The sequence below is a fragment of the Lactuca sativa genome, chromosome 1, assembly GCF_002870075.4.
Source record: "Lactuca sativa cultivar Salinas chromosome 1, Lsat_Salinas_v11, whole genome shotgun sequence".
Taxonomy (NCBI): domain Eukaryota; kingdom Viridiplantae; phylum Streptophyta; class Magnoliopsida; order Asterales; family Asteraceae; genus Lactuca; species Lactuca sativa.
The window spans coordinates 83,571,077-83,586,166 of NC_056623.2; the positions used below are offsets into that span (position 1 = coordinate 83,571,077).

General features: G+C 33.9%; 1 protein-coding gene across 2 annotated transcripts; it reads left to right on the forward strand.

Annotated features, from left to right (window-relative positions):
• Nucleotides 1-758: 758 nt before the first annotated feature.
• Nucleotides 759-5,081, forward strand: LOC111881074 (copper-transporting ATPase HMA4). 2 transcript variants are annotated; one of them, XM_023877464.2, is made up of 8 exons: nt 759-914; nt 1,577-1,836; nt 1,913-2,649; nt 2,723-3,194; nt 3,272-3,439; nt 3,534-3,788; nt 3,859-4,464; nt 4,565-5,081. In XM_023877464.2, the coding sequence occupies exons 2-8, from the start codon at nt 1,579-1,581 to the stop codon at nt 4,952-4,954; spliced, it is 2,886 nt and encodes a 961-aa protein (XP_023733232.1). In that variant the 5' UTR covers nt 759-914; nt 1,577-1,578; the 3' UTR covers nt 4,955-5,081. The 2 variants fall into 2 exon arrangements, with proteins under 2 accessions (XP_023733232.1, XP_023733233.1); XM_023877465.2 differs by having other exon boundaries at nt 760-910.
• Nucleotides 5,082-15,090: the final 10,009 nt, after the last annotated feature.

The following is a 15,090-nucleotide window of genomic DNA, read 5'->3' on the forward strand; positions in this document are numbered from 1 at the left end:
GGATTATGTCTTTGGGTATTGAAAAGAGAGAGAGAGAGAGAGAGAGAGAGAGAGAGAGAGAGAGAGAGAGAGAGAGAGAGAGAGAGAGATACATTTACTGTATTTATTTATTAATTATAAAATAGTTTTTTTGAAATGGAATTAATTATAAAATAGTTAAAAAAAGAAAAAAAATGAAAACTAAATGTATGAATAATGTTCTTTCGTGGGTTATGTTTTGAAGAGAAATAAGAATGAATCTCATAAAGTCATTAATATAAGCAGAAGATGACGTGAGATTTCCTGTAAATAACTAAAGAAAAAATGACTTAGAAGGGTAACCAAGTGTTGAGTTTGTTCTCATTTTGGTCACTTTTTTTTATACCCAATATACCATCGAACTTGTTATTTGTGTTCACCATAACCCTTTTGACCGGTTATCATAGGTGATAGCCGATCAAAAGGGTTATGGTGAACACAACAACAAGTTCGATGGTATAATGGGTACACAAAAAAAGAGACCAAATGAAAACAAACTTAAAAATTAGTTACCGTCCAGAATCATTTTCCCCTCAAAATGACCATCAATCAAAAAAATAAAAGTTTTAACCAAACCTCAAAAATACATAGAACATTAACCATTTTTATAGTTTTGTCTGTTTTATAATTTTTGTTCAGCTTCGAATAAAGTCAAACCGAACGATGATTTTTATGAGTAAACGATGGTGGGCCTGCAATGGACGTTATCCTTGGTGGGAAGTGGGAAGGGTTCTTATATTCGAATATTTGAAAAAGGAAAACAAAAAGGAGACGCCTCCATTACCACCAATTTCCCTAATACGTCTGAAACCCCTGCTGCACGCCTGTTCTACCTCTCCTCCAGTCTTCTCTTCACCACCGCTGTTCAATAACCCTAATATCTAGCTTTGGAGTAGGTAAACTCTCGCTTATATACATGATATATGGATGTTAGCTTTTGTAATTCTGTTAATTAATTAGTTTTAGAAGCTGCGATCATGTTTTGATTAAACAGTTTAGAGATTTATGTTACTTTGGTTCGTTTGATGTTACTTTATCTATAGACGTGGATTGTACACGTTAAATTTTAGGTCTGGTTGACTCTAGGTTTTATGCTGAAGTTGTGTATAGTCATCGAATTAAAGTTAGGTTTCTCATGATCCATACATCTGTTGTTAATTGATACTTAAAATTGAAGAAATAGATACAATAAAAGAACAGGGACACCGATTTCTAGAACAGTTTTATGTTTGACTTGGATTTAAAGAATCTGAATAGATAATTGACAAACTTAGTAAGCACTACAGAATACAAATAGTGTGTTTTTGATAAAATAACAAAATATTTCACATCAAATTTGCATCTAAAACTGAAAGATTTTAGGTTTGACTTAAATCTCTGAATGATACCACTTCTAGGAACTAAGCATATGTTTGACAAATGATGTTAATTAATGATTTCTAGGGTTTACAGTTATTTTTTTTGAAATATGAGAGATGATAGTGATTTTGGGTTAATATTTTAAGTCTACTTGATCAAATATTTATACTCTAGTAATGGTTTGTGGATTTGGTTGCAGGAATGGAAGTCAATGGGAAGGATGATGATTTGAAGACACCACTTCTGCAACCCTCAGATGCTATTGTAATTGATATTAAATCAGTCCATAGTGTCAATCAAGGGATTAAAACCATTACATTCAAAATAGGTGGCATAGAATGTGCATCATGTTCATCATCCATTGAATCTTTACTTCTGGATCTTAATGGTGTTCAAAGTGCCATTGTGTCACCACTTCAAGGCCAAGCTGTAGTTAAATATGCTCCAGAACTTGTTGATGTAAGCTCCCATTGTTGCCTCATGTATTTCTTGTCAAAGACATTTTTAGCAAAAACGTATAATATCATGTTTTCAGGTAAAAGCAATCAAAGAAACTGTTGAAGATGCAGGATTTGAAGTCAAAGAATTTACAGATCAAGACATTGCAGTATGTCGACTCAGAATCAAAGGGATGATGTGTACAAGCTGCTCTGAGTCAGTTGAACGTGCTCTTTTAATGATTGAAGGTGTAAAAAAAGCTGTTGTAGGCTTAGCTCTTGAAGAAGCAAAGATAAACTATGATCCCAATGTTATAAACCCTAATCAGATCATTGAAGCAGTAGAAGATTCCGGATTTGGAGCAGATCTCATAGGGTCTGGAAACAATGGGAACAAAGTTCATATAAAACTCGAAGGTATTGTTTCTGTAGAAGACATGAATGGAATCAAGAATTCCCTGGAATCACTAAGTGGTGTCAATGATGTTGAGATTGATGTGGAAGGATGTAAGGTGAGTGTTGGGTATGATCCAGATGTGACAGGTGGCAGGTCACTTATACAGTTTGTTCAAGAATTGAGTACTCATTATCAAGCAAGTTTATTCATTCCTGAAAGAGGAAATGAAACTGAGAAATCCCATGAGATTAAAATTTACAGAAATCAGTTTTTATGGAGCTGCTTGTTTTCCATTCCACTTTTGATGTTTTCTATGGTGCTTCCGATGATTCCTCCTTATGGGAATTGGTTAAGTTATAAACTTCATAACATGCTTACTGTTGGAATGGTTTTGAGATGGATCCTCTGCACACCTGTCCAATTTATTATTGGTAAAAGGTAAGGTTAATTTTTTTTTTCTTCTTTAATTTTTTTAATGTAAGTAATATATGCTTAATCTATTTCAACATAGGTTTTATGTGGGATCATATCACGCACTAAGGCGAAAATCTGCAAACATGGATGTCCTAGTCGCACTTGGCACTAATGCAGCTTACTTCTATTCCGTATACACACTAATAAAAGCCATAATTTCAGATGCATTTGAGGGACAAGATTTCTTTGAAACAAGCACAATGTTAATATCATTTATTCTCTTAGGAAAATACTTAGAGTCAATCGCTAAAGGAAAAACATCCGATGCTTTAGCAAAGTTGACCGATCTTGCTCCAGACACAGCTTGCCTTTTGACCATGGACGATTCCGGAAACACTATATCAGAAACCGAAATTAATTCCCAATTAATTCAAAAAAACGACATTTTAAAAATATTCCCCGGAGCAAAATTTCCTGTTGATGGGGTTGTAATCGATGGACATGGTTACGTGAATGAAAGCATGATCACAGGCGAAGCTATTCCAGTTGCTAAAAGTCCCGGCGATAGGGTATGCATGTTTACATATTTACATGTTTACATATTTACCCCTCCCCCAATTTTTATGTTTTTTTTTAATGAATATAGGTTATTGGTGGAACTGTGAATGAGAATGGATGCTTGTTGATTAAGGCAACTCATATTGGATCAGAAACTGCACTTTCACAAATTGTTCAAATAGTTGAAGCTGCTCAACTTGCTAGAGCTCCTGTTCAGAAGCTAGCTGATCAGATCTCAAGGTTTTTTGTACCTGCGGTCAGTTTTTTTTTTTTTTGCACAAAATAGCAACGTACTTTTACTCTTTTTATACCAAGTTTGACCTGAAAAGTCAACGTTGACTTATTTTCAGGTTGTTGCGGCTGCTATTATGACATGGCTAGCGTGGTATATTCCTGGAGCACTTGGAATTTATCCCAAAAGTTGGATACCAAAAGCAATGGATGAATTTGAACTTGCATTACAATTTGGAATTTCAGTTTTAGTTGTTGCATGTCCTTGTGCCTTAGGTTTAGCCACACCTACTGCAGTTATGGTTGCCACTGGTAAAGGTGCTACACAAGGTGTCCTTATCAAAGGTGGAAACGCACTCGAAAAAGCACACAAGGTATGCAAAAAAGACTAATTTACCCTTTCGGGAAAAGCCACATTCTATTAACATAATTCGGATCATGTAGGTTAACACAATCGTATTCGATAAAACGGGGACGTTAACATTTGGAAAACCTAAAGTCGTGAATGACGTCATCTTCTCCGAAATCGAAATGGAGGAGTTTTGTAATATTGCGATTGCTGTAGAGGCGAATAGTGAACACCCGATAGCAAAAGCGGTTGTGGAACACGCGAAAAGCAAACTGTCGAACCGGGAGTTTCAAAATACCGGTTCAGTGGTGAAGGATTTCACGGTCCACCCGGGGGCTGGGGTGGGGTGTAAAGTCGGAGAAAAAACGGTGTTTGTTGGGAATAAGAAGCTTATGAGGTTGTCTAATGTGGAGGTTGACGTGGAGGTCGAGGATTATTTTACGGAAAATGAAAAACTGGCTCGCACGTGTGTTCTTGTGGCGGTTGATGGGAAGGTTGCCGGTGGTTTCGCCGTCACTGATCCGGTGAAACCGGAGGCGGGGCCGGTGGTTTCGTTTCTCCGGTCAATGAATATTGATAGTATTATGGTGACCGGTGATAACTGGTCGACTGCAACCGCCATTGCAAAAGAGGTTGGTATTGAACACGTGTTTGCTGAGATTGATCCTTTGGGAAAAGCCGACAGGATAAAAGACTTGCAGGTATTTACAAAATTGGTCCCTGTTTTATCTCATTTTCAACAGCTTAGGCCAAAAGTTTTATTTATTTATTTATTTTAATGTTGGTGTTTTGATATGTTAGGCAAGAGGAAAAATAGTTGCGATGGTGGGAGATGGAATAAATGATTCGCCGGCGTTGGTTGCGGCGAACGTGGGGATGGCGATTGGGGCGGGGACTGACGTGGCCATTGAGGCGGCTGATATAGTGCTGATTAAAAGCAATTTAGAAGATGTGATCACAGCCATTGATTTATCTAGAAAGACTATTTCTCGGATTCATCTTAATTATGTGTGGGCCCTTGGTTATAATGTGCTTGGGATGCCAATTGCTGCTGGAGTTTTGTTTCCGTTCACTGGAATCAGGTTGCCTCCTTGGTTGGCCGGAGCTTTGATGGCGGCTTCTTCTATCAGTGTGGTGTGCTCGTCATTGCTTTTGCAGACTTATAAGAAGCCATTTACATATTCGAAATGAGAGAAGGTTTTGTTAGTTTTGGTGTGTTTGCATAAAAGCTCCTAAAAAGGATGGAAATGTATTTAGTTGTTTAAAAGTATAAATTTTATAAATATTAGACAAAATTATAAAAGTGGTCTTTGTAGCATCTTATTTTTCTGGTTAAGATCCAAATTTTGGAAAAATTATGGATGTGATTTTTTTTTTTCCTACTTTCTGAATTTGGTCTTTCAGAATTTGGTCTTCGAAAATTTTAAAATATCTATTTTATTCTTTTAATTTCTTTTCTCATAATTTTTTAACAGTTTTATCATTTTTATTGAAAGAAACTAGAAATAAAGTCTCATCCCCATCGCAACCTTTCTCTATATCATTCTTTCACACACACAAAAACATCAATTTGCTAATCTTGATGATACAAGAGAAGCAAACCGACTTGGATAACACTAGATTAGATTTGTAAATTTGGGTCGAAATCGAATTTTGTTTGTCGGTACCTGATATTCTAAATCACGAAATTTGGGATTTGATATCCTGGGTACCGATGCGAGTATCGAAAATTGGAATCGTATCCGGTACCAGTACCATTAACTTTAGTTCTAACTTTAGTTCGATTTGGTACTTAATATTGTTTTTTCACCGATTTTGATACTCGATATTCTCGAGTAACTACCTGGTATCATGTTTTTCCCTACCGTGAATGCACAAACCCACGGTTTCAAACCGAAAACCCACAAAAGTCGAAAAACAGACATATACAGAAACCAAACCCATATGTGTTTTGAAACCATAAAAACCGACTTCTATGAGTTGGGTTCAGTTTTAACCAATAACCGACTCATGTTCATCCATATTTAACGATCTTCTTCCCCGACAATAAATGGCGGTAATAATTGTGGTATTGGCAAATAAGAGATAACTAATGTTCTTGGTCTTCTTTATTAGCCCAAAAACTCATATAGGAGTAAAGTGTGTGTGTAAGTGTGTGTGTGTGTGTGTGTGTGTGTGTGTGTGTGTGTGTGTGTGTGTGTGTGTGTGTGTGTGTGTGAGAGAGAGAGAGAGAGAGAGAGAGAGAGATTCAATTTATTTTTATTAATAAAAATGGTAAAACAATTAAAATTAATAAAAAAAATAAAGTGATAAAATAGTGTTCCAAATTTTTTAGGGATCAAATGCATAATAAAAAATAAATAAATAAATAAATAACAAAATCCGTAATAAAATAGGCCCAAAAGACCAAATTCATTTCAAGATTTGGACCTAAACAAAAAGAAAAACAATATGGACTATTTTTGTAGTTTTGTGAATATTAAGGTAGTGTTTGTTTTTTGTTTGCAGATCTGCGTGACCTCTTTCGTCTGCGCCGCGCAGACCACGTGCAGACATTAGACTTCGCAGACTGTTTGTTTTTTTGAAGACTGCAGACCTAAAAATGTCTGCGCGCCCTCTTCTTGGCGCAGATGTGGACTAGAGTCTTCTAACATCTTCAGACATCTTCTAGGCTAAGAAAACATATATATATATATATATATATATATATATATATATATATATATATATATATATATATATATATTTCTTTTAAGTTTTTTTTTAATTTATATTTTTTCCAAATTTATTAATGATAAACAATTTTAAAAAAATTACAAAACTTAAAAAAAAAACGTTCGTCGATACAAACATGGTATTTTTGACAAATTTATAAATAAATATTTATTACAATAATAGTCGTTGAAGTTGTTTATATAAATATGAAAAAAAAATCATAATATATTCTTATATTTTTTTTGCCAAATTTTATAAAACATTATTTAATACAGTATCGTCAATTTCTCGAGAAAATATTTATGGTACGTTTTTAATGGATTTAATTGAAAAAAATCGAAGTTTATTTTCATCGATTTATGTATCAAATTCTTTGATCACTAATTATAATGTTTAGTTATAAATTTGCAACCAAAGTTGTTGGTTTTTATCAAATATATACGTTAATTCATATCATTCTTATTTTTTATACAATAATACATAAAAGTTTATATAGATCCGTTAATTATTTGTAACAAAGTCATAAAAATATTAAAAAATTACTTTGAAGTTTAAAAAAAATCAGTTTATTTAGATTTCAGCTTATTTTAGTAGCCCGCAGATGTTCAAAAACAAACAGTCTTTTTTTTTTTTCAAGCTGCAGACGTTTGGTCCACCTCTTCTACTGCAGAGGTCTACAGATGTGGTACACAGACTGCAGACATTTTGCCTAAAAATAAACAAACATAACCTAAGTTGCTAATAACAAGATTTTTTATATTAGCAAAAAGGCGTTATTTATTTGAGACAAAAGTTCATAAGTTGTCCATATAGCTCTTTAGCTTTTAGGTTTTAGTTCTTAATTTTTTTTTGTCTCATAGAATGTCCCTTTGATTTTAATTTCTATTGTCGTTAGTCTTGACCAATTTAAAATGAGTTTTTTTACCCTTTTTATTTTTTCTTTAATTAAATCTATTTAAAATAAATAAAAAAATAAATAGCAACCCTACCCTGTGATTGTACGTTACCAGGAGAAAAAGGTAGCTTAGAAAACTCCACAATAACATTATAATCGTGAAGTAGAAGAGATGAAAATACATGAATTTGCAAGTTGAAAATATGAAATTTGAGATGCTTAATTTACATATTCAACTTCATAGTACAGATCGAGCTCCGACACCGAAATCGGTGGCAGTGGTGACGGGCCGCCGTTCCGGGAAGAGTAAGGAGGCGGAGAAGTATTAAACACGAATTTTTGGGTGACCCGTTGTTTCCTTTCGAGAGTTTATCAGCAATGCAATCGTCGAAAGAACATCACTTTTTGAATCACCGAAGAGGATATTCAGAAAACAAAAAGAAAAATAGGGGGGAAAATGAACGGTCATTGATTTATATTGTACAGTTGATTGGAGATGGTGTTTCGTAGGTGCAATCGATTAGGAATTTGACAGTTACGAATCTAACAACATACTTTAACATTTCTCCTCAAGATTCCGGTTCAGATTCCTATGTTTCGGTTATACATGACGTCAAACAGCCTATTTCACCCCTCATATTTGTTCAATAATTTTTTTGGATATGAATTAGATTTGAATTGTTTGATGTTTTTTGGATTTGGTTCATCTCCTATTGGTGAGTGGTAAGAAAATTGTATGGTTCTTCATTATTTATAGAGATTTTTTTGTTGATTTTGTGGTTTTCAACAATTATATTTACAGAGTAAAGTTTATTTATTTTCTTTTTTATTAAACGAATATTAGTTTAAGAAAAATATAAAATAAATTTAAAAAAGGTATAAAAATGTTTTTATGTGGGTAAGAAACCAACCACGTTAAAAATTAAAGAAAAAACTTCAAAAATGGTCCATGTGATTTTCGAAAGTATCAAGTTTAGTCCCTAAGTTCAAAAAACCTCACATATGGTCCCTGTGGTTTCAAAACTTTTAACAAATGGTCCTTTTCGCTAACTCCGTTAGCTTTTGACCGTTAAGTGAAGGGCATTTCTGTCTTTTCACTATTACAGGGACTGATGTGCACAAAAGTACCCACTAATTTTAATATTTATAACCTAACAAACTTAAACTAACTATGCACTTATAGGCAGTGTACCTAGTCGGATTACAGTATAGCTTGGGTAAGTCGGGTGTCGATCACAGGGAACGGTGTTACTAATTAATCTATTTACTATTAAATTAACCTAGTTATTAACAAGTTTAAAAGGGGGTTTTATCTGATTTTACAAGATCAGACGAACTTAAATCAATTTCAATAAGTAAAAACACACTCTTGTCTAGTTTGAATCCACTTCTTCCTTATGGCTAGCTAATGATTATGAATTATCAAGTTGGTTTTAATTCTATTAGTAATTTAGTTCTAACTTTACCAATAATTAACTAATTCATGTCAAACTATGTATGTTCACACACAATTAAACACAGAACCAATTATGAATATAAATATGCTATGTAAGATTTATTATATAAACGCAATTATAGTCACAATACACGTTCTCTAGCACAGCTAAGTTTATTTACTCTAATTACTAACTAAGATTGGTCAATCCTAGCTCTAACAATTCAATGCTCACTAAATCATTAGGTAAATAAGTTCATGCAGTTAATGGTCACTAAGCTACACAGAACATGCAATCAAGCAATTAGAGAAACAAACACAAGCATGCTAGGTAATACAAATCAAACACAATCAATTTTACCAACTAAATAAATCCATAAATATTGAGCTATTCATAAGTTAGAAGCTTTATCTAGCTAAACAAGAGTAGCTAGATTAAGCTGCTCATCATAGCAACTAACACACTAACACAAATCAAAGTGTAATAAAACATGTTCCTAATTAACTATTAAATAATCTAAATTATGGACCTTCACTCTTTTGGTGTTGAAAGCCTCTTCCCAGAACTTTTCTCTGCTAAAAATCGCCTTCTGGAACTCTTATCTCCAGCCAAAAGTCCCCTCTATTTGTAATGATCAAGGGTTTATATAGTTGCTGATTTTCACAAATTCACGTCGTGAATAATAAGATATTCACGTAGTGAGTTTCAGATAACTGTGCCCGTCAAGGATTCCTTCACCCGCGTACATATCTTCTAGAACCAACTCTCACGTCATGAATCTTCAAGTTCCCACGACGTGAGAACGCTTTTTCCAGATTTTTTTCTCTTTTAATCTTTTAATTCCCAAAGTTTCTTCCTTTAACGCTTTTAGTCCATTTTTTTCAAAATGTCTTCTTTTTTGCTGCAAATAACATTTAAGCTCATAAGTACCATTATTCTAAACAAATTACCAACTTATTAATAAAAATGTACTTAAATATTGCCTAAAAATAGGTATAAATATGGCAATATCAGGGACCATTTTTGAAGTTTTGCCCTTATTTAAAAAAAAAAAAAAAAAAATTTATTATTTAATATAGAAAAGGTCTCTCTCTCTATCTCTCTTTCTTTCTCTCTCTCTCTCTCTATATATATATATATATATATATATATATATATATATATATATATATATATATATATACACACACACATATATATATATATATATATATATATATGTGACAAAATTACAAAAATGGTCCTTATGGTTTGCCAAAAGTCACAAAGTGAGTCCCTGCTAATTTTTTTGACGAACATGGTCCCTGTGGTTTCCAAAACTTGCATCAATGGCCCTTTTTGCTGACGTCGTTACTGTTCATCCGTTAGTGAAAGGGTATTTTGGTCTTTTCAAGTAGCAGGGACTGAGTTTGTGACTATGGGTAAACCATAAGGACCATTTATGTATTTTTTTTCTATATTTTATGTTTATGAGTTTGTGACTTTTCCACTCATTTACTTTTTAAAATATCACTTTGAAAGTTACATGGTTTTTTTTATGAAATTGTCGGTTTAAATTCAAGCTTATTTTTCGACGTAGTTTTTTTTTTTATTTTTTTTATTTTTTTTATAACTTTATGTACGTTTGCTACGTATGAGACGGGTCATATATAATAACTTTCGTTTGTTAATTTTAAAAAATATATTATATTCGAGATTGTCTATGTTTTGATGTATTTTTTATACATTTTGTGCTTAATTTTATATACATTCCTACGTATCATTCGGGTCATATATAATAACTTTCGTTTGTTAGCTTAAAAAAATGTAGTATATTCGAGTTTGTTTATATTTCGACCTAACTTTTGTTTCATGTTTTTTACGTATCAATATAGATTCGAGTTCGTCTATATTTCGACGTAATTTTTTTTTTATGTTTCGTGCTTATTTTTATGTATGTGTTTTTTTCATTCATGTTTTTGTACGTCGAAATGCAACTTTTATGACTATAATTACCAAAATTCAACTTACAAAATTCAAGCTTATAATTACGCTTTTATCTATTATATGTGAACAAACTTATACGTAGGAACATACATAAAATAAGCACCAAAACGTACAAAAAAATTAAATCAAAACATAAAAAATAAAGAAAAAGAAAAACTCAAATTTATATCAGCACGTGCATAAAAATAAGTAAGATTTTTTTAAGTTAACGAATGAAAGTTTAAATAATAAAAAATATATAATACGTGACCCTAGTCATAAGTAGGAAACGTACAGAAAATAAACCACGAAAACATTAAAAAAATATGTTTCGCAAAACGTTTTTGTGCTTATTTTATATATGTTTCTACGTATAAGTTTGTTCACATATAATAGATAAAAGCATAATTATAAGCTTGAATTTTGTAAGTTGAATTTTGGTAATTATAGTTATAAAAGTTGTATTTCGACGTACAAAAACATGAATGAAAAAAACACGTACATAAAAATAAGCACGAAATATAAAAAAAATTACGTTGAAATATAGACGAACTTGAATCTATATTGATACGTAAAAAACATGAAACAAAAGTTAAGTCGAAACATAGACAAACTCGAATATACTACATTTTTTTAAGCTAACAAACGAAAGTTATTATATATGACCCGAATGATACGTAGGAATGTATATAAAATTAAGCACAAAATGTATAAAATACATCAAAACATAGACAATCTCGGATATAATATATTTTTTAAAATTAAAAAACAAAAGTTATTATATATGACCCGTCTCATAGTAGGAAACGTACATAAAGTTAAAAATAAAATAAAATAATAAAAAAAAAACTACGTCGAAAAATAAGCTCGAATTTAAACCGACAAGTTTATAAAAAAACCATGTAACTTTAAAAAAAATAACGAAAGAAAGTTCTAAATTAAAGTCGAAACGTTGATCACCTTGAATGATACCGACAAATATATGAAAATAAACACGTAAAAATAGTTTTTTTAGGTTAGCGAACAAAAGTTATTAATAAAAAACGAATTATATATAATACGGGGTTAAACACGAAAATTTAGAAAATAGAGGGGTGAAAGTAACATTTTTCAAAGTTCAAAGTGAAGGGTTCAAAGTGATATTTTAAAAAGTAAATGGGTGGAAAAGTCACAAACTCATAAACATAAAATATATAAAAAAAAATACATAAATGGTCCTTATGGTTTACCCATAGTCGCAAACCCAGTCCCTGCTACTTGAAAAGACCAAAATACCCTTACACATACGGATGAATAGTAACGGCGTCAGCAAAAAGGGCCATTGATGCAAGTTTTGGAAACCACAGGGACCATGTTCGTCAAAAAAATTAGCAGAGACTGACTTTGTGACTTTTGACAAACCATAGGGACCATTTTTGTAATTTTGTTTATATATATATATATATATATATATATATATATATATATATATATATATATATATATATATATATATATATATATATATATATATATATATATTCCCTGAAACCCCAAAACTCTCAACCCAATTGCTACCATTATCCTCTACATAAGCCTTGTTCTTTGGTTATGATTTCACTCATCTTCTCTTTAGAGAGAGAAACCAAAAGCAAAAGAGTGTTATGTTCCAGCCTCCAAAGCTACAGTAACCATCATTGTTGACAAAATGAGACCTAGGGTGGCGAAGTCTTCCAACCCTATGATGAACACGGTTAACGAAGGCAACAACAATGGTGGCTGCCTATACATCCCAAAAACACAAAGAAACAGATAGTATAACATTTAGAGTGAGAGTGTTAGTGAAAGGGTTGGTTTTTTGTAATAGTTGAGTGTGATTGTTGCTCATTCTATTGTAATTCTATTTTAGTGTTTAATAAAAGAGTTTTCCAACCCCAACAACTGGTATCAGAGCCCCGTTTGATGTCCACGAAATTCTTTACGAATTTCTCTGTTTTTTCGTCAAATTTTTTTGTCTCAAAATCCATTTTTGAGTACACCGTTGGGAAGGGCTTGTTTCAAGGATTCCGAAAATATATTTGTTGTAATTTTTTGACCACGGGAAGACCTCCAAAACGTCGGTCAAAGTTTGGTCAAAGTCGTCGAAAAACCAGTCGCCGGAGAGGTTTCGCCGGAGAAGACGAGTGACGTCATCAGTGACGTCAGCGCTGACGTCATCATTGACCAGAAGTTCAGAAAAGTTGCATTTTAGCCCCTGAAGTTCCAGAAATTTGCAGAAAGACCCCTCTGTTTCTAAAAAACTGCAGTTCGGTCCCTATTCTTCTGAAAACATCTGTTTTGGTCCCTGGAGTTCTGAAAAGTTTCAGAAAAGTCGCTGGTTGGCAGAAATATTTCAGATTGGCCCCTGTAAGTTCCGAAAATTACAGTTTAGCCCCTATAGTTTCGAAAAGTTACAAATTAGCACATAACTTTTCAAGAAAGTATATTTTGACCCCGAAAAACTCTACCCCACCATTTTTGACGCTCCCGAATCCAACCGAGAGCTCGGTTTTATCTAATTTTTCCTCGAAATATTTGTAAAATAAATTTGCAATTATTTTCGATGGAATTTACAAGTACGATTACGATGGTTCGACTTACGCCCACAAATTACAACATGTGGAAGCCAAGGATGGAAGATTTGCTTAATCTGAAAGATTTAGCAGAGCCTATAGAAAAGCAAGGCGTCAAACCTGACACGAAGACAGACGAAGTTTGGACGAGAATAAACAGGAAAACGGTGACACAAATTCGACAGTGGATCGACCACAGTGTTTTTCATCATGTCTCTCAAGAGACAGACGCGTACAAACTTTAGGAGAACCTCGAGAATATGTATCAGGCAAAGACGGCACGCAACAAGACCTTGCTGATGAGGCGCCTTGTAAACCACAAGTTACGAAGTGGTATGTCCATAACCGAGCATACGAGTCAGTTCTAGGATCTCGTAAACCAGCTCGGTGCTGCTTATTGGGTTCTCAAAGACGAGGAACAAGCCATATTGCTCTTGAGTTCTCTACCAGATAATTGGGAGACGCTTGTTGTGACTCTCAGAAACTATGCCCCTGGTGGCAAAGTGTCAATGGAGATGGTCACAGACGCCCTAATGAACGAGGAAGCCAGAAGGAAAGAAGCTGGTACAGACCAGTCTTTTGCCCTCGTGTCAGAAAATAAAGAAAGAGGCGGAGGAAGAACCGGAGGTAGAGGTCGAGGTCGAGCTAAAGGCAGACATAGTCAAAGTAGAGGAAGATCTCAAGATCGTGGGAAATCACGAGATCGAGGGAAATCGCGAGAGCGAGGTAAATCTTCAAATACATGGTTCGAAGGCTATTGCAATCATTGTAATTATTATGGCCACAAAAGAAGTGATTGTCGAAGGTTCTTACGAGAGCAGCCTGAGTCAAGTCAAAATCCAAGCAGGGAGAATGGTGAAACGATGGTCACCATAACACAAGACGTTGCCCTTGTTACATACGAGGAAGAAGCATGCCTACATGTTGGAACTCATGACGATGAGTGGGTGATTAATAGCGCCGCATCATATCATTCGACTCCAAACCGGGATTTATTCACTACTTATAAACCCGGAGACCATGGTACCGTGAAGATGGGAAACACCAGTTTTTCAAGCATTGCTGGTATTGGTGATGTGCATTTAAAGACCAATGTTGGATGTACATTGGTGTTGAAAGATGTTCGGCATGTCACAGAGCTAAGAATGAATCTTATCTCAGTTGGAGCTCTTGACGTCCAAGGATATGATAATCAATTCAAAAATGGCACTTGGAAGTTGTTAAAAGGTGTTATGGTTGTTGCAAGGGGACAACTTGATGGCACTCTTTATAAAAGCCATGCAAAGCTACTTCAGCCAAGTCTCAATGCTGTTGAAGAAGAGACATCACCAAACTTATGGCATAGAAGACTAGGCCACATGAGCGAGAAAGGATTAACGACTCTTGCAAAGAAGGAGTCCATTTCAATGGCAAAAGATGTTGCCTTGGATCCCTGTGAATACTGCCTATTTGGGAAACAACACAGAGTTTCCTTTAGCTCCACAAGAAAGAACCGCTCTGAGTTGTTGAACCTTGTCCACTCCGACGTATGTGGACCCATTGAAGTAGAATCTCTTGGTGGAAGCCGATATTTTGTGACATTCATTGATGATGCATCACGAAAGGTATGGGCATACTGTTTGAGGACGAAGGACCAAGTGTTGGACCGCTTCAAAGCTTTTCATGCAATGGTGGAAAGACAAACAGGAAAGCAGTTGAAATGTCTCAGGTCAGATAATGGAGGCG